This window comes from Pectinophora gossypiella, chromosome 12, assembly GCF_024362695.1.
Source record: "Pectinophora gossypiella chromosome 12, ilPecGoss1.1, whole genome shotgun sequence".
Lineage (NCBI taxonomy): Eukaryota > Metazoa > Arthropoda > Insecta > Lepidoptera > Gelechiidae > Pectinophora > Pectinophora gossypiella.
The window spans coordinates 15,209,164-15,235,124 of NC_065415.1; the positions used below are offsets into that span (position 1 = coordinate 15,209,164).

At 37.6% G+C, this 25,961-nt stretch overlaps 2 protein-coding genes across 4 annotated transcripts in view; one reads left to right on the forward strand and one right to left on the reverse strand.

Annotated features, from left to right (window-relative positions):
- Positions 1–25,961, reverse strand: part of LOC126371228 (sine oculis-binding protein homolog) — a 67,680-nt gene that overhangs the window by 7,566 nt on the left and 34,153 nt on the right. The window contains exon 2 of one of the 2 annotated variants that reach the window (XM_050016496.1): positions 12,381–12,510. In XM_050016496.1, the coding sequence (XP_049872453.1) occupies positions 12,381–12,510 (130 nt within the window). Of the gene's footprint in view, positions 1–12,380; positions 12,526–25,961 lie in introns of both variants that reach the window. The other variant, XM_050016495.1, reaches the window with a different exon arrangement.
- Positions 16,677–19,405, forward strand: LOC126371369 (uncharacterized). Of its 2 annotated transcripts, XM_050016677.1 has the most exons (4): positions 16,679–17,013; positions 17,145–17,302; positions 17,762–17,863; positions 18,434–19,405. In XM_050016677.1, the coding sequence occupies exons 2-4, from the start codon at positions 17,219–17,221 to the stop codon at positions 18,560–18,562; spliced, it is 315 nt and encodes a 104-aa protein (XP_049872634.1). In that variant the 5' UTR covers positions 16,679–17,013; positions 17,145–17,218; the 3' UTR covers positions 18,563–19,405. The 2 variants fall into 2 exon arrangements, with proteins under 2 accessions (XP_049872633.1, XP_049872634.1); XM_050016676.1 differs by lacking the exon at positions 17,762–17,863 and having other exon boundaries at positions 16,677–17,013.

Below are 25,961 nucleotides of genomic sequence, written 5' to 3' on the forward strand. Positions count from 1 at the left end.
ATGTGTCTTTCTTGTAGTTCTGCCAAACATACCATAAGCTGGTCTGATTTACTACATAGCCCGGCAATGTTTTGATGCATTACATGTATATATTTATGAACGAAAAAGCTCCTCACCAATCGATATAGTTTTCTGATTTCCGATAGGTGTACTTGAAGTACATAAGTTAATATTGTAATCCTCAATTTCTATAAGAAGATCATGTACATCGTTGAATATTTTTCTCCAGCCAAAGTTATTTACTCTACAAGAATGCAAATTAAACATTTTTTGGTCGTAAGTAAGATTTAGATTACTGTCCAATGAAAAAGCATATTCATACTCCTGCAAATCCTTATACAATAAACTATTAAACTGTTCCACTCTCCAATTAAACATATCATTGTTATAGTATCTGAATGTCGGTACGCAAATTACAATATTAGTAAAATTTAATGAAAGCACAGCTTTTCTAATATGTACAACCAGATCCTTGTAATTTTGAGTTTGTTCGAAATCTTTTTCTCCTATAAATATCAAACAGTAGTCATTCCTTGTGAAATCGCGTAACTTTGCTTCTAAGTTGTTTAACATATGTTTAACATCTAATCCTGGAGTTAGGTAATGGCAAATATCAAACTTATCGCTTAAGAAATGCTCTGCAGTTTGTAACATTTTATTACGATTATTAGTACTAAGTATGCAAATTTTATTTTTTGTCATGGAATTACGTATGTTTTGTTCTTGATGCCTATTTCCATATGTTTGCTTCCTCTCATATTTTTTATTAAGCATCTCACCTTTTTTCTGTTGCTTAACGCTATTATCTTCACTACAGCTTAGATTATTCCTGTCTTCTGGTTTGAGACTAGTCTTTTTTGAAACAGACTTTAGAGTTAATTCATGAGAAGAACTACGTACATTTTTTATTTTTTTAGTTTTTCCAGTATACTGTTCTACTGTATTCTTCAGATCAAAGTTTTCCGAAAGTAGCTCTTCTATCATTTGTTCCGCAGAATCCACTTTTCCCTGTAATATATCAACTTTTTTGGTCAGTCGATCAATTTTTTCTTGTAAATCTTCACATAATTCCGGACAGCTCTTATTTGGCGCTGGTGTAGACTGGACAGAAGAGAACTCAAGATCATCTTCATCAAGTGAAGAAAAAGAGTTATGCGTTGTAATGTTTATTTTTTCTTTTTTTCGTATAGTGATGTTCATGGTAGGTGTAGACGATTCACTTTTTGAATTAATGTCAGTTGAGAGTTGTTTATTCCAGCATACTTGACATAGCCAAGTGTCTTTGTGCTCCTTCGTCATAGTGTTAAAAAACCTGCATTCACTGACATTTGCACATTCTAGATCATATGACATCATGCACATACTACATTTTAAATAACGTCTGTGAGTAATCCTAGTCGAACAACGGTTGCAAATAACGTCCGTAGCTTCCATTTTCGATATAATGAAAATCAAATCCTTAGTATTGTCGAAACTTGTATAGTATTCCTTAATAATGAGATTGTTAGCTCTGTTGTCTTTTTGTGTCTTGCTCTGATATAACTATAAGGCGCTAGCTAACACTCGTTAACGTTTCTACGACAATTGACACATTTGCTCGTTAACATTTCTCAGGCGTTCACTTCTAACTATATGACAGCGGGGTCAACGGTCAACGGTCAAAATTATCAAACCGTTACACAGCAAAATTTAAAATAATCACTATTTCACTATGTATATTTTCGTAGATTCGTTAACACACTTATAGTTCGTACTCACTGCATTATGTGTGGTGTGTTTTTTTACTTATTTATCGTATAATTGTAGCATAATTTTCCAAAATAAATATCAACACAGCACACGCACAATTCGTGACAGAAAACTTCACAAACAGTATCACTAGCGAATTGTATTACCGTCTATTGAATGAACAAATAAAAACTTTAGATTGTCAACTTTTAATATTTTTTAAGAAAACAAATAGCGGGAGACTATATGCACTAGTCAGAAAGCGCCTGACTAAAAAAACTCTTTTTTTATTGTTAAATTGGTAAGTACAATTTTATTTCTTACAATATTAGCCAAACTGTTACGTTTGATGGCGAGATGCGCTTTAATTAGCACACTGGCTGCTTTTCTTTTACAAATAATTGTTCTCTAGTCTTATCTGTCTAAAGGTTAAGTGACGAAGCTAATTTTACATTATGCACCTTTTTAGGTTTAAAGATACTTTATTCTAATTAAAGACAATACCACAGATCATATAATACTAACTCCTCTGCTGGACTGGGAGTAAAGAAAAAACATAGAATGCGTTCAGCTGCCTAACTTCCCGTGCATGTCGTAAAAGGCGACAGAGTGACAGCGTCCTGTCGAACATGATGGATCATCTGTAAGAGCGATAGGCTGATCACCTGTCATCATTCGGTTTATCATTATCCACCTTAGGAGTATGTATCAAAAGTGGCTGCAAATAGTTTCTTGATTATTTGTAGTTCTGCCCACCCCCTCGGGGAATACGGGTGTGAGTTTATGTATGTATGTATATAATACTAACCTTACATGAGAAAAGGTCTTAAAAAACTAATTACAAATGTTCGCTCGCACATCACTATCTAATACCTATGAATATTAGATAGATATGCTTATTCAAAAAAGCTAAAAAACAAAAATGGAAAAAACGTAAAAAAATACGAGTACATAACGTACGTAGTAGGTACATAACTAACTTCGAACTTAATTATAATGTAGGTACATAACAAGCTCTCTATAACATGTTTATAATTTAAAATATATTGAGCTAAATTACGCTTAAAAGTATTAAAAGATTCGATACCATAAAAGTTTTTTTTTAGGTTTTAAGTATTAAAACCTTTTTACGGGAAAATTCCTAAATTGGGAATATTCCCGGGAACGGGATATCGTTGCTCGTTATACCCTTATTAATACAGTGAGAGGTAAGATAAGATGGAAAACTAACGATTGAATATCGAGTTTGTCGGGACATTTTGAGAGATTGCTGGCTGGATCTAGACACGCGGTCGCGTGTCAAGCCAAGTTCAAGAAACAGAACTGGCGAGCCGCACCGTGTGTAATATTACACGAACCATTTGGAGCCACTTTTGACCCCCTCATAAATCAAAAACTAACTAGCCAAGACAGACCTTAGGCTACAATACATTATCTCATGTTAAAAGAAGATATTTAATGTTATACTGTTACTTATAAATAAATTCAGGACTGACCATTGAACTTGGCACCCATTTAGATCTCACTTCTTTTGTCGTTGAGGTCAACAACCAAGGCATTTTTCATTGTATTGAACTTGGCTGTCATTTCACATTTATGTTTTTGATTGGTTTCATTTTCATGAAAGTACTTTTAACACACATACGGTCACGAGTACTAATACGTATACAATTTGAAACCATGTCACATTAACTTTTTTGACAAATTAAACCGTAAGTCTCATTAAATGTCAAATAATGATAGTGCGACAGGGTTCTAAAGTGGGTACATTGTTCTAATTTAGCTATAGTGTTTGGGTTTGTTCAAAAGAAATTGTAATTTGTCGCTTAGTTTCTCTGCCCACCCCAGTGGAGATTTCATGTATGATGTTTTGTGTACCTACCTATAATAAGCAAAATTAAAAATTTTGAAAAAAACCCACGACGGTAAAAATCCCATCGAAAAAGAATAAAATAACTCAAAACCCCCGACTTAACCCAATTATTATGTAACGAAATATTATAATAGACTAAAAATACTTTCTAAAAAAGAGTTGATATCTCGAGACATCGGTAATAGATATACATACTTAAGTACCTAAACAATGAATATGGATGTTTACAGTTTTTTCCTAACGTGTCTGTTTCTCGAAGATATACTTAAATGTAGCGATAATAATTTTACCATAATACATAACCGAGGAATATCCGTCGGGGGCTGCCTTTTCTATATGAAATTTCAACAAAAATTTAATCATACTCATAAGTGTATTTTATGTCGTCGTTAAACATCCACAATTATTCAATAATTGTATTCACGTCACTAGAAAAACTTTAGCTAGGTTAATGGCAGCCCCCGACGGATATTCCTCGGTTATGTATTATGGTAAAATTATTATCGCTACATTTAAGTATATCTTCGAGAAACAGACACGTTAGGAAAAAACTGTAAACATCCATATTCATTGTTTAGGTACTTAAGTATGTATATCTATTACCGATGTCTCGAGATATCAACTCTTTTTTAGAAAGTATTTTTAGTCTATTATAATATTTCGTTACATAATAATTGGGTTAAGTCGGGGGTTTTGAGTTATTTTATTCTTTTTCGATGAGATTTTTACCGTCGTGGGTTTTTTTCAAAATTTTTAATTTTGCTTAATTTTATTTCAGACTTTTTAGAGAACATATACGAATTATAATCTATATAATGTGTAGGTAAGATCTCGCAAAACAATAAGTGTGATTCATCCTACCACATAATATTAAGTCCCTTATTATATATTATACAGTTGCTTTCTGTTTAAAGTTACCTCTATAACACTCATCTGAGAACATGCACCAATCACCCACGAACTCATTCCTGAAATCCGCATTGAAATCAGACAATACGTTTTAATTTTAATAATATTGCAATATAAACGTTTCCCGCTAATATAGCAGCGCCTCCTAGTGAGTTAATATCATAAGACTTATCTTAGACCATGCACCATTCAACTATGAATATGAACCCATTGCTGAAAACCGCATTGACATTGGACAATTCGTTTTAATATTATTGCAATACTATTTTTCACTAATATTGTAGCACTAGTGAGTTAAAGACGTAATTTTTATTATTTGGGAACATGCAATAAGCTATCACGTACACATTGCCGAAAACAGAATTGTAATCGGACATTTCGTTTTGATTATATTGCAACATTGTTTTGCACTAATATTGTGGCGCCCCCTAGTGAGTTACAGCCATGACACCTGTCTAAGAACATGAACTCATCAAACACAATCCCGTTATTGAAAACCGCCTCAAAATCGGATCATAAGTTTCAAAGATAGGTGGTAACATTACTTTGCACAAACGCACACACAAACATCTCTCACCCTAAACGCATATACCTGCTCCGTTCCGTCGTGGGTAATAAATGTAATTAAAATTATACTAACCGTAATTAACAACACTTTGCTTTACTTAATACATAACATACATAAACTGCCTATATACGTCCCACTGCTGGGCACAGGCCTCCCCTCAATCAACCGGAGGGGGTATGGAGCATACTCCACCACGCTGCTCCACTGCGGGTTGGTGGAGGTGTTTTTACGGCTAATAGCCGGGACCAACGGCTTAACGTGCCCTCCGAAGCACGGAATCATCTTACTTTTTCGGACAATCAGGTGATTCAAGCCTGAAAAGTCCTTTCCAAACAAAGGACAGTCTCACAAAGTGATTTCGACAATGTCCCCATCGGGAATCGAACCCGGACCACCAGATCGTGAGCCTAACGCTCTAACCACTAGACCACGGAGGCTGTTTACTCAATACTACCTGATTATTGAGTGATGGGTTCAACTTTATGAATTAAATGAGGATTAATTGGATGAATTTGATTCACTTGACCACACAATCCACATGCCACTTATAGTCGATCTTGATTTTTCTTTAATCTTCGCCAATCACTTCGTATTAATTTATCTACAATTTATTGATTGTGATCTTCTCTGAAATCTGGCTCGAAGGACTATGAATATGCCTGATATGCCTTTTTACTGATTTTTAAGGGATTTAGGTAGCAATGAAACAGCACCGTGTTCGACGTAATTACGTGTAATCAATGGAACCGAAAAAAAAAACGCCTGTCAAAAACAATTAACTAATAAAAACTATTGCAAATAAATTGCTATTATAAATTGAAGAGGCGTTTCGAACAAAATTTATTCTAAACACTAATATTGTGGCGCCCCCTAGTGAGTTACAGACATGAAACCTGTCTAATAACATGAACTCATCAAACACAAACCCGTTATTGAAAACCGCATCAAAATCGGATTATTAGTTTAGAAGATAATTAGTAACATTTCTTTGCACAAACGCACACACAAACATCTCTCACCCTAAACGCATATACCTGCTCCGTTCCGTCGTGGGTAAAAAGAGTTTTTATTACTTTTGTTTAGAGGTCGATTTAGTAGCATATAGAAACATACATATATTGTAGTTCCTATAGGCCGTCAAGAGATGTCGCTAGGAGTATATTGAAACGCGGTATTGATGTTTTCGTTTTAAGATATATTTGCCCGATATATATAAATTAAGTTTTTACAGTATGAGTGAAGTGTATGTTATCTCTCAACATTACCATAGGCGACATATTTAAACTCAGTGGCGGCCCCAGCAAAATATTTATATGGTGCGAGACCTCACAATAGTCACAATGGCGCGCCCCTTAAAAATACTTTTTTTTAAAGTAATTTACTGTCACCGAAATATATACCTAAGTACATAAACAGCCTATACATATAAGTCCCACTGCTGGGCACAGGCCTCCCCTCAATCAACCGGAGGGGGTATGGAGCATACTCCACCACGCTGCTCCTATGCGGGTTGGTGGAGGTGTTTTTACGGCTAATAGCCGGGACTAACGGCTCCCCGTGCCCTCCGAAGCACGGAATCATCTTTTTCGGACAATCAGGTGATTCAAGCCTGAAAAGTCCTTACCAAACAAAGGACAGTGTCACAAAGTGATTTCGACAATGTCCCGTCGGGAATCGAACCCGGACCTCCAGATCGTGAGCGCTCTATCCACTAGACCACGGAGGATACCTAATTAAATCTTTTAAAAATTTCGTTTACGGCCACTCATTAAATGTATGAGTTTTATGTGGCCGCTAAGAGGTCTAATTCAGAGCAGGTGTGGCCAATCCAGTTACTCCCCTGTAGATCCGGGGCTGCCAGCCAGGGCGGTGTCCCGTCTTGGTTGATTTTGGTGCCCCCCTAAAACGGCGCCTAAAGCGATCGCACCGTTCGCACCGTCCTATAGCCACCACTGCATACACACGCCTATTTCCTACCGGGGTAAGCAGATACGATGGAATTCCATTTGCGTCGATCCTGACACACTTTTCTGACTTCCTCCACATTCATCAATCATTTCATACACGCACGCCTGTTCAGAGTAAATCGTACTGAATCTTTTCAAAGGACATCTCCACTTCGGTCAATGTACGTCCTTATAGGTCGTCCTCTGCCAGCCCTATCTACTTTCAAAGTTCTTTTTTGCGAAAGATTTATGCATCGTTCTTTATTGGATGCAATAGTTGAGCGTTGGACTCCCGGATCGTGAGTCTAGTTCAAGTCCCTTCAAGTCCCGTTGGGTACATGTCATAAATATCACTTTGTGTAGTTTAGTTAGATTAGAACATCGCTGGCATACGTCACCCGTCACTCTCTCACAGTACTGCACAGAGAGAGACAGATGATGTCTGTCGGGGCGAGAAAGAATCGCGTGCTTATGGTGCTAGGCCCACAGGTGTATGCTCAAAAGTGACAGCTAACATTTCAAGGTTAGCCCAGATGACGTCATCGCGCCCTGCGTTGCCATTTCGTAAAAAATAAATTACCCATAAGTAACCAATGTTTTTATAAGTATTTAAGCTTTTAGAAAGACAAGATTTATGAAATTGTTTTAAGTTTACGCGGTTATTATCATAATTAAAACACATAATAACATCGCTTTAAGCGATAAGGCCGCCATTTGCCATGTACTTAGTTAAGAGACTTTTTGTAATTATTTCTTTTTATTTTGGTGCAATAAAGTGTATTTGTATTGTATTGTATTGTATTGTAATAACGGGCTCTTACCGCGTTTAAATCAGGGATATGAGACTTCCGATATTTCGACACTGTTGCAAGTGCCATGGTCATCCCCTGATCATTTTATTATAAAATAGTTTATTTACATTTTAAAAAACAAAGGAATATAAAAAATGACAAATAATAATAATAAAAAAGCAGATAATACCTAGTTACCCGCGCCCCGCCCGCCTGGGCCCGCGTGATGGTTTAAGGCCCGATCTCCCTATCCATCCATAGGGAAGGCCCGTGCCCCAGCAGTGGGGACGTTAATGGGCTGATGATGATGATTACCTAGTTAATTCAACATTGTACCAGGGATCCCCGCTTAGTCAAAGCTTCACCCGGCTCAAAGGTACCCATGACACTCACCGCGTTGGCAACGGAAATGAAATGAAATTGTCATAAATGTGGTAAATATATCGATGGATCAGCCTTTTCATCAGGTATGATCCGAAGCGAGCATCACATCCCCTCCCGTAACTGATATTATTATCTGCATACACAATGCAGATAAGTAGGTATGCAATAAATTACCGAAATATGTCGAACGAAACACGTCAACGGGACAAGGTCGCGCGGAATTTCGCGAAACCTGACACCGCGCGGGTATCAGATTTCATTTGCTTATTGTAAGAGAAACTTAGAGAAATGGAAACATTATTTTGCTGTTTATGTTGAACAGAAATCAAAATAAAGGACGACCTTTTTGTAATAATAAGCCGAGGTGCTGGGATGTAAAAAAAATACAAACACATGTCATACAAGAGTTGCAGACAAGATTTAGTTATTAAAAATAACACACAATATTTTGTTATTATTGATCTGATCTTCTACATAAAAATAATATGGAAATATGTAGACACGGCATTAATCTAATCGAAGAAGCTACAAACTGTCACGCAGGTACGATTCCTTATTCCATGGTATAAGAAGACCAGCCGGGTCTGCATGACAACCGCGCCGCCCGCGGCTCGAATTATATTGAGCGCTTCGACCAATAGGTAGCCGTTTGACGTCAATTTACGTAGATAGCATTCGTATCGTTTATTGGTCCAAGCGCTCGATATAATTCGCGCCGCAGCGCGGTTGTCATCCAGACCCAGCTGGTTTTTTATACCATGCCTTATTCTATGCTGTCAGTCAGAGAAGTTGTTTGTGGGTAGTTCATTGAACACTGGGGGTCAATCTCATTACCGTTAAGGTAAAAATATCCTACAATTTTTGTTATTTTTGCAAATCCATTTAGAACTTACGTAAGTTGGCGACATACATAAGTACTAACTGGATATTTGCAAAAAGACAAATGATTCTAGGATATAAGCAACGAATAAATAATATTCGTAGGATATAAGTATTTTTGCGTTTACGATAATCTACGACGATAATGAATGATATTGACTTCTGGCGTTCGAAGAACATCCCTTGTATGAAATTCGACTCCGTTCAACTTTATATTTTTTTTTGTTCGAAATAGAGTTGGGAAGTTGTGAGTCATACTAGGCTGGTATTTAATTAGTAGTTATGCGATATTAGTACCTAGTACTTAATCTTGTCTACGAGTATTATGGGAACAATATAAAAAAAATAAACGCAGTAAGGTACTTTGCTTGACGTGAGAAAGCCCACTAGAAACGTTTGACCGTCGTTTGAGTGGACATCTCTGAGGTGGACATAGACAGTCAAAAGAGTTGAGTGAAAGTGAGGTGGTCAGTTTTCCGTCCTGGGCACAGAGCTGGTGCACAGGACTTCGTTCGTGGTTTCCGTGTGCGGCCTGAACCAGGGGAGATAGCCAAGTTGCAAAACATTGATAAAAATGTATGCGATGGACAAGAAATCAGAAATCAGAATCATTTATTCAACGTAATTATTTTATGGATAAACTTGTTGAAGGTCAATGTAACATTTTTGAATTTACATTATTTCGCAAGGTGTTATGGCTGAGGAGAAGAAATGACAAGAAACTGCAACAGCAACACATCTTTTAAAAACCAATGAGGGTATACCTACATTACAAGTTATTTAATAACTAGAGGAACACATCCAATACCAGACATTTTTATCATTTAGGTAGTCATTAATCTTATAATAAGCTTTTTTACATAAAGTAAGCTTCACAAGTCACATTGTGTCAATTCCATACATTCACTGTCGTTTTCCCGTATTTAGTAATTAAATCTTTTGCAACTTAGAGGGTTGGTACGCCAATAATTTTCCACCCCGGGTCTATTCATTATCACTATAAATAACAGGTAATACATCAAACCACCTGAATTTCGCGAATGAAATCAAATATTGCTCCCGTCGCTTATTTCTGTTCATTGGGTAATGGTAAGTATCGTCCACACCACGTACCTACCTAGATGCGAAAATTCGCATTCATTAGGAACAACAGTTCTGTATCAAATTGTAATTTTACATTACAAAATGTCGAAATAGGCGAATACATCGGTATTTTAGTAATAAGTACTTACTAAACACTAGGTATTATGTAAGTATCTACTATAGCTACTTACTGTAAAATATGCACCAGATACCTACTTAATGCAAGCTATTTCCGCGAAACGCCATAATTTTAATAAGAGATGATATGAATTTCGAAGAAAAATATTCTGTATAAAATTTAATAAGCTTATCAAATGGAATCGAAATCAGCTGGGCCCCTTTTTGCCCCGCCATTTTCTTTGAAAACGGCGGGAATTCTGGGGGTACGTTCGTAATAATGACTTCAGAGAAATACAGCTGCATTTATAGATGGGGTGGTATTCTGGGAAACGCTAATAAATTGGAAGCAATACGCATTATTTTAAATAGGTAATTGGAAATAATAAACAACAATATTAAATGCACTACATTTTAGAATTACATAAGCTGCGTTGATATAGATTAGGTGCCTATATGTAATGATAAAAATATTGTAAATAATTATTATTATCTTAAACTAGGGTTGGTTATAATTCGTTGCCTAGAAGAAATTTCTACTTTGCAATTTTTTTGTTTCTCTTTTGGTTTTGTAAGTATCTTGTAATTCTTGTGAGCGTAATATAAGTATTTAAGTAATGTTATGTTATAATCTTGAATAGCATTTTAAGATTACTAAGAGCCAGTGGTTTCAAGACCTTCGTTACAGCTCATACTTTGCGCAGTATGCAATCCACAGACTATGAAAGCTTGGATCAACGTGATTTGGCTGATAACACAGGTAACAGGCAGGCGTACCCAAATAACAATATAAATTTTTGGCGGGCATTTTGACATTATCATGTTTTTTTTTTGTTTTGGTTTTCCCCGAAGGGTAAGGCAAAGGGAACTATGCCCATACAGCCATGTCTGACGTATTTTTTTTCTTGATGATTAATGAAATGATGAAAGGTGATGATGATGAAACCTAAGCCCCCACCCTCGGAGTAGACTCCTACTCCGAACCCCAAACGAATTAACTCAAAAGTCCGCATAAACTTTTGAGTTATGAAGCGGCTTCCCGGCACGAAGCGAAAATAGGCAGATACACTTTGTTCATTGAATACCTACTCCAATATAATAACACTCGCGAATGTCTTCCGACTAACTTAATGCGATCATTAACCACAAAACACCACTTCGTATTAATTATTTAGATTACTCAATGAAGAAAGCAACTGTCCCGTTCCCGTTTCCCGCCGAAAAGCCCACATTATCATGTGTGTGTGATATTTTCAAAACATAAGCTCCCGATTATATTCCAATTGAGGTAGTCAGAGGTACATCCATCGAAGATAAACTAAGTACCCACACCTCAGTGGGCTTTATGTTAGACTAACGTGATAGGTGGTGAGCCGTATCATATCGGGGTTAGAATCGTAAAAGCGTAGGAGTTCGAATCGACGCTTTCCGTTTGAGAAGCAAATCGGTGAATCACAGCCACTAGAGCACAGTGACTTCTTCGTGTGATATTTTCATAAGTACGTCAATATTGTTATTGAATAGGTAGTATTAAACAAAACCCCTTCGGGCGCCATCGCAACCACGTTTCGCAACCAGTTGCAAATGAAGAATTTTACTCCTTTGTTGGCAACTAGGTAGTTGTGAATGAAGAATGTTTTGTCTTAATACGCAACCAGTTGCTAAAATAATTTTATTTTCTGGGTACGCAACCAAGAAGTTATAACTACAATTAGTAGTAGTAGCTCAATACAATTAGTGATTATATTTCAAAATAGCTTCAATGCGCTGCGCTGTAAGAATTAGATCCGTCAATATACGTACCTATCTAAGTGTTGTAACGTTTATTAGCTTAGTGATGTATCAGTCGAGATTTGGCTAATCGATTATTTTCTAAGAGTTCTAGTAGTGTAATGTGTTGAGGGAGGCACTTGCTAGGGTTTTAGATAATAAAACGCCGGGGCAGTTATAAAACGATGAACACTGTAATCTTGTTGCACAAGTTAAAATATTACAATACTTGTTACCACCTTAAAGATATTATTATATTATATAAGATAAGATTATAAAAAAAAAAAAACAATATTTTAGTTGGTGTTGCCAACAGTACGTAGGTAACTTACCTTTCGTCTTATTCTCAGCATTAGGCTCGGGGCTGCCGTCACAGGCACGGGAGGCGGCCCACCGTCTCAACTCTAGACGCTCGTAGCCGTACCATCCCAGCAGCTCGTTCATAGCTGTCTCCGCAAACTCCTGGGAAACAACGTTCTGAAATTAAACAATGGTTTTTGGTTAAAAATCAGAAATTATTTATATAAAATTCATCTAAGTGTTAAATACACTTGGATGTTTATTTTATCTTTCACCTTACTGTTCCTTTATTTATCTATTCGTTTTCCTCTATCTTTAGGTAGGTAAATGTAAAATACATCGTCTGTAGCAAATTCGCAATTCGCGCAAAGCCAAAATTAAAAAAAAAGTGATTGGTGGAGTTCGCACCAAAACCCGCTCGGATTTTAACCTACTGGGCTTTAGCGTAGCGAATACTTACTTATTCAAAATTTTAGAAACAAGTGAATGTCATCAGTGTTTTTGTGGGACGAAGTTCGAAAACAGAAAATCCGAACATTGTATTTTTTTTCTACTTATATCGCAAAAAAATGTTTTTGATTACAAACTCATTTGCAGTATATTATTTGCTAAGATAATCACAGCTTCGGAACACGTCTTGGGGCGCGAGGACACGCACTTGGCCAGATTTTTTGAGTAAGTTTTGCATGTTTACAATGTAAGTACGTAGTTATTTATTATATAACACATAGGTATCCCTATTCTTGTATCTATAAGTACCTAGGTAGTATCTATTTATTTCATTAGTTAGAAATTCATGAGTCAATGCGTATTTTCATCCGCCTCACTCAATGCGTATTCACATCTACTCAAGGCAAAGGTTTTCAGAATGACAAAAAGCATGTTTTAATCTTATAAAATTAATTGGCGTTCGTTGAGAAATATTTTGATTAGTGCATAGTACGAGATTGTCGAGGTCGCGATCTAAATTAACGATATTAATCATAATGACACATCGTTCCTTTGCCCCACGTTTGCGTTTTTTTTTTATAGCTGTGATCAGAAATATAACAGCTATTTTTACTTAAATAAAAAGCTTAATATACAAAATAAATGAAGGAACGAATGACCCCCTTACCGACGACGTTTTATTGCGAGAGATCAGTGTAATAAATTCGTAAGAATATAAAAACGAGACTGAACAGCGCGGGCGTAACTCAAGAAATACATACCTATCTGTGCCGCTAAAAAAAGAAAAAAAAAGGGTTTTAAAAATTGGAATGACGTTCTCCCGCGCATTTATTTGTTGGACTGCAACGTCCAACATACGATAATGAATGAGACTCATTTTTTTATTATAGGTACGTAACATTAGGTATACATCAATGATGTAAGTAAATGACGCTAGCAGAAATAATTCAGTAGTGAAAATGCCAGTAGCATAGAATAAGGAATAGTGAACTACATATTCGTATTTAATAAATGCATCGTGCGATTTGATACAATAATACCGTATGAAATAACAAAATTAAAAAGCATGCCACTAAATAAGCATGCTAGTAATCAGCGTGTATTAGCAACATAATACGTAGCACAAGCCCACGACTACATTCCAATTAGGGTAGTCAGAAGTACATCCGTCGCAAGATGAACTGAGTACCCGCACCTCACCGCGAGCTTTCTGTTAGACCAACGTGATAGGTGGTGAGCCGTATCACCGACTATAATGGTCTTGCGAACTGTGTTAGTGAAAACTGCACTTAAGATAAATTAATATTTGGTGCAAGTCCAGTACGAAGCAATAAGCCGGTGTAGGTACCACAGAACCACAGTTATAAGTCTTCCACTATTCTGAATCCGAAACTTGACTACTTAGTCGTTCGTCGAACTCTCGAAGTATTCGTTTGAATCCGTGATAGCTCTGTTCGTGTTCGGAGAACACGCGTGACTTATATCGTAGTGTCACGGTCGCGAATCCCGACCCGGAGCTCTAAACCACTGAATTCGACTTTCATCACCATCTCCTTTCCACGACCTCTGTGGTCCACTGGTTGAGCGTCGGGCTCAAGATCCGGAGGTCCCGGATTCTATTCCCGGTGGGGACAAATCACAAAAATTACTTTGTAGTCCCTAGTTTGGTTAGGACCTTACTGGCTGATGACCAGATTGTCCGAAAGTGAGATGATCCGTGCTTCGGAAGGCACGTTAAGCTGTTGGTCCCGGTTACTACTTACTGATGTAAGTAAGTAGTCGTTACATGAGCCATGTCAGGGGCCTTTGGCGGCTCAATAGTAACCCTGACACCAGGGTTGATGAGGTTGGTATTCCACCTCACAACCCACACGATAGAAGAAGATCTCCTTTCTAACATTATCCCGTTTTTCACAAGGTCCGCTTACCTAACCTGAAGATATTGACAGGTCCGGTTTATAACAGAAGCGACTGTCTATCTGACCTTCCAACAAGCGAAGGGTAAACCAGCCCAATACAAGTTAGGTTAGGTTACATACCACCGAAAATGCATTTCTCGGGAATGTGGGTTGCCTCACGATGTTTTCCTTCACCGCTGAACACGTGATAATAATTTATGATCCAAACATGAATTTGAAAACAAATTCGACAATCAGGCCTGTGCTGGTTTCCAACCTGCGAAAGAACTTTATGAATTTGAATTTATGTTTGGATCATAAAGAATTTATGTCACGTGGTTTCCGGGATATTTGTGCTTGGTTAATGACAACAGGCTCGCCCCCTATCTTCTTCTATCGTGTGGATTGTGAGGTGGAGTACCAACCTCATCAACCCTGGTGTCAGGGTTATTACTGAGCCGCCATAGGCCCCGACATGACTCATGTAACAACTACGTACTTACATCAGTAAGTAATAACCGGGACCAACGGCCTAACGTGCCCCCTATTAGGTACATGGGACTTAGCTAGCGAGGAGTGGGTGTACCTATATACTGTATCTACACCTCTGCCTACCTCTACGGGGATACAGGCGTGATGCCATGTTGTATTGTTACTTCACTATTTTGTCTAAACAGATTTTCAGTCACGAATTTCCTTGGACTTCACAAGATTTTCTGTAACACAACACCCAATTATGTGGTGGTCATCATGATTTAACACCTCTCTTAATTACACATCGTGGTACGCAACAGACATATATGGTTACTGGATAATAAGGGAATCTTTAAGTAAAGGATGCTCCGGTATTTGATAATGTGCCAAGGTATTTTATAAGGATATTGGTTACCGGGATAAAAGACAAAGAGTCTATTTAAGTACATGACACGTAACATAAATAGCTTAAATTCTCGCTTTGTGAAAATTCTACAAAAATGGGGAGCGGTGAGAGCTCTCACCCAGTACAAAAAATTAAGACAACAGGCCTGAGGGTGCCCGGGAGCCTTGGATAAAGGCATCGTCTAAAAGGATTATAATTGAAAGAATTAATCGACCCTAGTGGACAGAATAGACAGCGATAAGCGCTGAATGAGGGAAATCATCGACCACGCCGGGACAGCTGGCGTATCGATTGACCGCCTCTATGGCTAGAGTGATCGGATCGTCAGGATCGCATATTATGTCATGTACCTACCTATATAATGTAAGTAACTATAAGGTAAGTACTTGCACCGATTAAGGACCGGCTCCTAATAAGGACCATGAGCAGAAACACGCTTTTCATTATCAAAACTGCATCAAATTTCCCTCGCAATATCCTAAACCACCCACAGCCAAAATGCAGTCGCGATATTTTGGTTGAGCACCGCCAATTTGACAGTAGCTTTGGGTTTGTGTCAAGCAGCTGGTTGAAAGACCGTTCTAGTAAATTGATGAATTGGTGCAAGTACCTTACTTACAAAACAACAAAACTGAAACACTGCTTTACCAAACGCCCAAAAAATCCAGCTAGTGTCTGTGAAATTATTAATAGGCAACACTGGAACCCGAGCCGGCGTTTCAATTTACAGTGTTGCCAGCGCGAAGCAATAATTACTGCTAACACGATATGCTGGACGAAAACCAACGCTTATTAGAAAGTCGAGGTGCCTGGCTCGGCTGCCTACGCCAGCGGGTGTCAACAATGTATGGGGGGAGCTCGATACCTACGGGGGCCAAAACAAATGTGGCCATGTATAATCTGAATGACTTTTAGTAAAAGTAGTAGAATTCAGGGCGCATATACCGAAAATTATTACTGAGTTTTTTACTAATATAAAAAATAAAACAAAGTCTTTGTTAGATAAATTAAACATTTATATAATTATCATTTTTTTTTGGTAAGCCAATTATTTAAAAAATACATAAACTTAATTTTTGGAAATAAATATATATTAATATACTGGCAACCCTATCCCTTGATGTCTGTCACTGTCATTTCAAAATGGCGGCGCCTACGCAATTACGCATCGGTGTTGATTTTATTTCGTGAATATTCCTTACCGTATCGTCGAGTTGAGCTGCTGTTCCTCCGATAACGTGCAGAATATCATTATTTTTTAGTGATTTTCGAGACAGCGACTCTTTTTCGTGGTGTTTTGTGAGACAGTGACTCTTTATGTGCTACGATGTCGGATAAGGAGAACAAACGGAAATGTTTTAAATGCGGCTCTTCACCCGCTGAAGACGGCATTAAATTGTTCCGAGCTCTTAAGCCTGGCACCAATGACCTAGTTCGGTAAGTAAACATGTGCTAACACCAATTGATTTCCTTGTTATTTCAATTGTCAGTTATCTAACCTAGTTATTTGTCTGTTGATAACATAATAACACAATGAAATAATGTTATATTTTAATTTATTGTTTCAGTTGTGAGCAATGGGCACAGTACATGTACCCTGGAAGAAATGTTAGCTCTGTAGAATTTCTGAAAAAACTCTACAATGAGCACAGGATGCTTTGTTCAAAAAGAGGATTTTACGGATCTGACTCGAAAATATTTATTAAGGACTGCAGTCCCCAGAGACGTAAGTTATTGTTATTTTATTTTGTATTTTGACATTTTGTAGAACTGCTACTGAAAGGCAGAGGCTATAATATGAAAGTGCTGCCTAAGTGTAAAAATGTGAGCTGTGAGAAAATATATGGATTAAACTCTGATATAAAAATGTATTAGAAATGTAGACAGACCCGGCCTGTACATGTTTGTGTACTTTCTAAGACTATGAAGAAATCATACTTGTTCTTTTCAACTTGCCTGCTAAATGTATGACATATGGCAACCCCTTTACAAAGAAGAGGCCTTCAATGATAAACTGAATTTTTCTATGCCGATTTGGTTCAGTAGATTTTACCCAGTTAAATAGTAAAATAAATAAATAGAATGCTAAAGAAGATAATTATAGTTAAAGTTATAAGGATCTCACTGGTTCGTCTTAGAGAAAAATTAAAAGTTGAAATCATAATTAAAATAAAAAAAATTTCAGATTGAGCAACATGTGCCTATCTTCGTGGCAAGTCAGCCAGGTACTTCCGGAGTACATAGCCAGGTACTAACAAACATCACAAACCAGCCTGCTCATGGAACAGTAAGTAGTTCACAATGTAATTCCTTATTATTAAATGGGTGTACTAATTTTAATGAGATTTGACACAGAGATTCTTTGACGTCCAAGAATGGACTGGACATATTTTTACTATCATCTCCCAAGCCTTTTTCCCATATCTCACTGGGTCGGCTACCTTATCTAGGGGATTTGACGAGGGTACTGGCTTTTACACAGAACGACTGCCATCTGAGATCTACCTCCGTGACCCAGAAGGGAAACCAGACCCAATCCTAGATTAGGTTCCTAGAATAGGCAAACTGGACATATTTTTCGCTTAAGAAAATATTGAAATTCCATACATAATGGAATCTTCATTACCGGGTTCTTGGTACTTTATTTGTCAGCTCATGTTGCTAGTAGGTATTATTTATTTATTGTATAACTTATCCAGTGCTATGAGTTTGGTGTATCATCCAGTTGTATTGTGCCCAATAACTCCACCCAGGGCTCGTCTTGAGTACTCGGGGAAGCCTGCCGGAAAGAAGTGGCTCTATGTGAGTTTTGTCTCCCATTTCATCCAATATTAACTTTAAATTTGTTTCTTTGCAGATCGAGCAACAGGAGCTGGGTCAACCGGGACCATCAAGAAGCACAAATGAGGCTTGCATTGAAGCAGGGTCCAGAAAACCTAAGATGATGAGACGACCAATGAGTATGTGTACGAACGACGAAAATTGAAATTGAATTTTATGTGTAAACATTAAAGACGTGGCATGCGGTAATATCGCACGTTGTTTCTCCGGTGTAAATCAAGCATAATACTGTTTGTTCTGGAATGATTTGATTAAGGAGGCTTTTTCTTTGTGTTGGTCGTAGTGGTCCTAACAGCCAGTACGACCTGGGGCTTATTTCTAGAAACTTACAACTCACAAGTTACAAATGTGTAACCATACTAACCCTTAAATTTCACAATTACTACGCGTGACCATGGTTACACACCTATAATTACAAGACTTGGAGGTTTCGTGAAACAAACCACTGGATTTATTATCTATCTTGACATTTAGTTAGCAATCTTCTGTCCACTACGAAACATATTGTATAGAATAAAATAAGGAAGTAAATCTAAAGGATTGGGACTGCCGCAACTTTTGCGTGAACTATTTGGTATTAATAAAAACTATATAAAAATAAAACAAATAATATTGATGAATGTGGAGGAAGCAAGAAAAGTGTGTCTGGATCGAAGCAAATGGAATTCTATAGTCTCTGCTTACCCCGGTGGGAAATAGGCGTGAGTTTATGTATGTATGTATATAAAAATAATTGTTTGGCCCATGTTTCGTGAGAAAAGTTGTTCAGTTTCATGAATGAAATCCAATCCTTCAGTGTAGGTACTACACCGCATTTCTGTTAATTCATGCAACAGAATCTTTTCACAAGAAGAAAAATGTGATATTTGCACCATTGCTCCTAATTTACGAAAATTCTATTGTTACAAAATATATAGTTTTCATTTAATTCATTATCATCGACACTAAAGAAGAAGAATAAATAAATACATTTATACTTTTCTCAGTACTTGTTGTTTTTATTTATTATCTTGTAAGGAAACTTAATGTACGTTCTTGGATTTTTTTTAAATTCTTGTTTTTTTTTCAAATTTCCAAGAACATACATCGAGTTTTCTTACAAGTGAAAAAAACCTAAATTTTTAAATTAAGGATCAACGTAGAGGCCACGATTCGTAATTCCCGCGCTATTCTGTGTTAGCGTGGGCCAAAACTAGATGGCTCTCGTATCGAACCGCTTTATATGGAGTTGTCATTCTTCTCCGCTAGGAGTAATAGTGTTCTGTGGCCTACGCGTTTTAAAGTCTGCATATTAAATCAATGGCGCTTATTTCTGCAGACGCCATCTAATTTTATTTTAAATTATACATATGTCATTTTCTTATCCGCTGAAGAAAGGGACGGGTAGACGACAGGCAAACAATTTATAGAACACACGTCAATTTTAAGCAGAAATCTAAAACAACCGTATAAAAATTTTACATCAGCCATTAACCCGCCGGAGTTAAGTAATCGGCACGTCAAACGGATTACATACCAGCGAGACGTATATTTTATTCGCCCGGGTTATTCATTCGTTTTAAAATTAACTTGTTGACAATTATTCGACTCTTTTCTTTTCGGCGGATAAGAAAATGACGGGTATAACTTAAAATAAAATTAGGAGGTGTCTGCAGGGATCGGGCCAATAAGTGAATAAGAGAAGTTACAGCATATGGAGACACGCAGCCTATGCTGGATTGGTAACGACAACGATAAAATATAGATGGAGCTATCTAACTCTTTATTTAACTGTGATGTATTTTTATCTTTATTTTTGAGTATAAAACGATTAGCCTTTGTGACACATCTTCCAGCCATTAACACTTTCACGGACAGAACGTCTACATGCGACGTCACGATCCTAATTATCATAATATTAGCTATGAAAGTTCAATGACTGATTGCCGGTGTCCATGAAAGTGTTAAGTACCTACTTACTTATTCTGTTGAAAATAAAACATAATTAAATAACATTTCGTATTTCTCATCCTGGCTCAAGCGCCAGGAATGGCGCTTGATCATAATCAAGATTTGATATTAATCATAATTGTTATCGATAATAAATATTATAATAATGTGTAATCATTGATGGGTTAAGGAGTAATATGTAATAATATTACCCTTGGTATATCGGTGTTTTTGCCTATTGACAATGTTTATCTTTTTTAATTGACTTGTAACGACATGTTATTAATAAAGTTCTGTATTCTGTATTCTGTATTCTGAATGATCCGGGGCTGGCTATTCGAATAATGACGAAGCTTGTTGCTGATTTCGGTTTGTATTTTGACGAAACATTTGTGGATTTATGGTTTATTCTTGTTTTAGTTCCTTTTTGACGAAGCCTGTGGTGGATTTAATGATGTATTTTTTTTCTTTTAAGTATTTAAAAAAATATTTGGTACTAATTATCTTTCTTATTATTATTAAATTATTTTTTTAATTGAATTTGAATAAAATGACAAATATTTATACATACATTAAATAACATAATTAAAACATAATTCTAGATAGGTACAGATCTGATCCAAATATCTGCAACATTTTCTTTTTCTCTAGACCTCTATCTAGCCTACATTTAAGTATATAAAATTGTCTTAACAAAAACCTTCAAATTATTTACCTACTTATTTATGTACTAACATACTATTTTTAAGTATTTTATACTAAAGCTTTCTTTATTATTCATCGAATTTTATTGGAAAACATCGTCAGTTAGCGCGGTATCCATCGTAAGATGAACTAAGTGCCCACAGCTCAAGGAGCTTCCTGTTAGACCAACGTGTTGAATAATTATGTACCGGAGCGATGAGAAAATACATAATAAATCATGTAGGAGTTGTACAGTGCCATTTGTAATTATTAGAACGTAGTCTGAACAATCCCTCATTAGGGATCACGAGCCTGATTTGAGGTATGTATGTGTGTATGAATCACATTCGAACATTGTACTACCAACAATTACATTTCAAAATTGAAGGTAAAACGGATGAACCTGTTACCGGTTTTACCCTATCGGATATTCGCTGTGCGGAGAAAATGCACGCGAAACGCAGTATCCCATATCCCGTATTAATTAAGCCTCCGATAATTATTCGAAAACAAGAATTAATCTTACTTTCAATCCTATTAAAGCATAACACTTAAGCATTATTTTTCATCTATCTATCTGGCATCAATGAAGGACTTTCGAAGTTTCGAGGCTACGTTCACCAAAAACAATACAGATGGCGTTGTACAGCTTTAACGTTATCATTACCTCTCCTCTCCTTCTTTGCGAGTCGATGGCGATCGAAGCTAAATTTTTGCTGACTAATAATTGGCCACGCTTACGGCATTGTCAGTGGCTTCGTACAGGTCTTCAATAGTGCAGGTGTTAGGGCACTTAGGACAGCACAAAAGGTGAGCCATAGTTTGTGGTGATACTCCACACTCGCAATCATCGCAACCATCAACCAGATATCCCCACCTGCAGAGATTATCCTTGCAGCGGCCAACCTGTGTCCGGAGCCTATTTAAAGACTTCCAAGTGGGCCACGCTAGATTGCTTCCAGGCGGGAGACTTTCCGATGGTGCGATAAAAGGGGTGGGAGAACACTTCCGCCGCCAAAGATTTAAACGGGCTTGGCTAGGTTCGGAATCCTCTTTCAGGAAGCTGTGACGACTTTTGAGCCTTTGAGGCACCGAAATGTCACCATGCATCGGATGGCGGCTGTCCTTTATCATTTTTGTCCGTTCTACAGCGCCAGCAACCAACCATAGAACCAACCACCAACCATGAGAATGTTAAACGAAGAAAAATCTGTACAGCGCCATCTATTTGTTTTTTGAAGAACGTAGCCTGGAAAGTCCCTCATTAATATATCAGTCTGGCATTAATTCGTAGAATTTAGCTTGCGTTAACCCTTTCACGGACAAAGGCTGTGGGTCATTGATGGTTCATAATAGGTAGTATGACACCTTGGAATCGGAACGTCATTAGACGTTCTGTCCTTGAAAGTGTTAAAGAACTGGGAACGAAAAACAAGCTGGTCAATACCGAGTCCGACACGCACACCAGATTGTCGAATAATTTGCCGTTCAAAAACTATTGTCTCAAATAGGGAATGCCGCGGCAAATTTAAAATAAGTCACGCCAAAAAAACGTTACTTACATAGCAGTATCCCTGGTTCGAATTTCGATTTGAGCTTGACTGAATTTGACTTTCATGGTCGGATCATAGAGATCTAATATCATCTGATTCTCAAAATTTGTGCCCGGTTAATGGCAATAAACTCGCCTACTATTACATGGGACTTAAACATAGCTTAAGTATTTGTGTTATTCTATTTCCTATTACCACTTTCTGAAATCAGAAAAGGAATCATTTATTCAACGTAATTATTATCATGGATAAACTTGTTGAAGATCAATGTAACATTTTTGAATTTACGTCATTTCGCAAGGTGTTATGGCTGAGAAGAAGAAATGACAAGAAACTGCAACAGCAACACATCTTTTAAATCAATGAGTGAAAAATTGATTGCACTGGAGTGGTTGACTGAAGTGATTCTCTTACTTGCCCAGTAAGAGAAGTAACTAACTCACTAATTTCAAATTCGCGTAAAACTCTGTAGCTAGTTCTAAACATTTTATTCCCATGAAGTGACCGTGTAACCCAACCTGCTCTGTGTCGATCACAGCGCGATATCCAATATAACATAAATGCTTTTAATGGCAGTAGCTGAAGGTAAATTTAGGAGCGCTCGTAACCGTACACCGACTTACGCAGAGTAACACAGAGTACAGAGGCGATACTTGTCTACCTTTAAAACTATAGGCATAGAATAAGGAATAATACTACGTATAGAACGGCTACTTTCCGCTTCCTACCAGCGGCTGAGGTAGGTTTACCTCACCCCCTCTCGGTGTTACTTTAGTCTTTAATCGCATGGGCGTCACTCGGCGTCAGACGTCACACATACAGATGCGCGTGTACGATAACGTCAATGTTGATGTGTTTGTATTGTTAAATAAAATAAAAATAAAAGATAAATAAATAAATGTTATATAAGTAAGTTAGCATGTTATGAACATATGCAATTTTGCAGCGGAGGACTGTGGGAAGCTTTCGGTTTGTTTACATGCGGACTTGAAACATGTTGTAACATAAACCGGCTCAGAATACGTGCAGCTTGCAAACTTACACCGCTTTATTACAAAACGGCCTCCGTGGTTTAGTGGCTTGAGCGTTGGGCTCACGATCCGGAGGTCCCGGGTTCAAATCTCGGTAGGGACATATTACAAAGATCACTTTGTGATCCCTAGTTTGGTTAGGACATTACAGGCTGATCACCTGATTGTCCGAAAGTAAGATGATCCGTGCTTCGGAAGGCACGTTAAGCTGTTGGTCCCGGTTACTACTTCTTGATGTAAGTAAGTAGTCGTTACATGAGCCATGGGTCAGGGGCCTTTGGTGGCTCAATAGTAACCGTGACACCAGGGTTGATGAGGTTGGTAATCCACCTCACAATCCACATGATAGATGAGAAGATTACAAAACGAAGACTACATAACATAAGGTCACGACTATATTCCAATGGGGTAGTCAGAGGTACATTCATTACAAGATGAACAAAGTACTTTAGTAAAGAATTAGTGATTATATATTACTAGGATTGGAGATTATAAATAAAGATACCATTTTACAATGGCTTAGCTTCACTGCGCGGTGCAAATTGGCTAGTGTTGTGACGTTAGAAAAGATCGATCGACTTAATTTCAACTGTTACATCACTATGCTAATGCACTTACATGAGATTAATTCGATCGATTTTTTTCTATATAACGTCACAACACTAGCTGCCGTACTTTGACTTAGATCTAATTCCTGCCGCGCAGTTAAGTTTAGCTACTTATAAAAATGTTATTTTTATTTAAACAAAGGCCACATCGAAGCAATTCATCTAAGAAAGCAATATTGCAATTTGACTTTTGCGCATATATAAAAGTAAGTGCACAATGCAAACAAATGTCAAATAGCAATTTGCTTTCTTAGATGAATTGCTTTGATGTGGCCATTTTAACCCCTGGTTGTTCTATTTAATTAGTACCCACACCCCACCGAGCTTTCTATTAGACCAACGTGATAGTTGGTGAGCCGCATCGCCGGCTATAATGGTCAAAAACACACAGTGATTTTTGTGATATATCCCCACGAGAACCACAAGAAGTGAGGTGTTCAATGTTTATTATAAAGGTGTCCTACTGGCCGGCAAACAAAGCAACTCCCACGCAGTGCTATCATGTCGCACGAGCGTGGATGGATCTCGTCATTCATTACGACAAACTTGAGACGGGACGTAGAGTACAATAATTGCAGGATATCAACAGCAGGACATATCTGCTGCTGCCGTGCTTCGGAAGGCACGTTAAGCCGTTGGTCCCGGTTACTAGTTACTGGTGTGAGTAATCGTTACATGAGCCATGTCAGGGGCCTTTGGCGGCTCAATGATAACCCTGATACCAGGGTTGATGAGGCTGGTATTCCACATCACAACAAGAAGAAGAGAACTGCACACACACACGTTAGATCACGGTTATTCCCGATGGGATAAGCTACGCATTGACCACGAAATTCCCCATACAATGATCCTAACACACCTATTAAATTAATTTCTTATATATATTTTTTAACATAGGCTAAATCTTCTACTCATCATCAACAAAAAAAAGGAAAGGAAAATGCCAAAAAAAAAATGCCAAATGGAAAGGAATTGGCCTTTAATAGACTGGAATGAAAAATGCTACACCGACAAGAGCGTGGCTCTTAAATTGATGAAATCTTCTACTAAGCAATCTAACTTAATTGAATAATAATAATTGCGTTTTTTCTACTCTCATCAAAGCGTCATACATGCTTGCCAGTTAAGAGTACCTCTGCCTACCCTTTCGGGGATAGAGGCGTGATGTGAAGTTGGTATCATCCGATAGCGGGGACTAGTCATCAAATAGATGGCTCTAATAGTCTCAAAGAAATCTAACAGTTCCGTTTTTCCCGTGAGGTCCGTTTCGCCCTAGACTTCCCCATTTAATATATTTGTGAGCTTGCAAAAAATGTAGATTCGATAAACGTATTATTTTTTTTTTTTATTTACTCTCAGCACACCCCGGACACTTCGAACAAAATACCTGGTTTGGTACAAACTCTACACACCGACGTTATCGTACACGCGCATCTGTGTGTGTGACGTCTGACGTCATACGATTGAAAAGTAAAGTAAGACCGAGGGGGTGAGGTAAACGTAACTCAGCCGCTGGTGGGGGGCTGGGAGAAGACACTGGTGGGAGCGGAGAGTTGCCGTTCTATGCGTATAGTATTATTCCTTACTCTATACTCTCAATCAAGTAGAGGAGTGGTTGAAGAGAAGAAAATAATTTAACTAGGTCTGTAGTTTAGCGGCCACCGGGCACTAGCGACCACAGGTGGTTAGAGCGTTAGGCTCACGATCTGGAGGTCCGGGTTCGATTCCCGATGGGGACA

Bases quoted from the DNA above. Each gene is read 5' to 3' on its own strand.
- LOC126371369 (XM_050016676.1), top strand. From the start codon at position 16,904: ATGTCGGATAAGGAGAACAAACGGAAATGTTTTAAATGCGGCTCTTCA. The intron at 17,014-17,144 runs GTAAGTAAACAT...TTATTGTTTCAG, and splicing joins GGCACCAATGACCTAGTTCG to TTGTGAGCAATGGGCACAGT. The intron at 17,303-18,433 runs GTAAGTTATTGT...GTTTCTTTGCAG, and splicing joins GGACTGCAGTCCCCAGAGAC to ATCGAGCAACAGGAGCTGGG.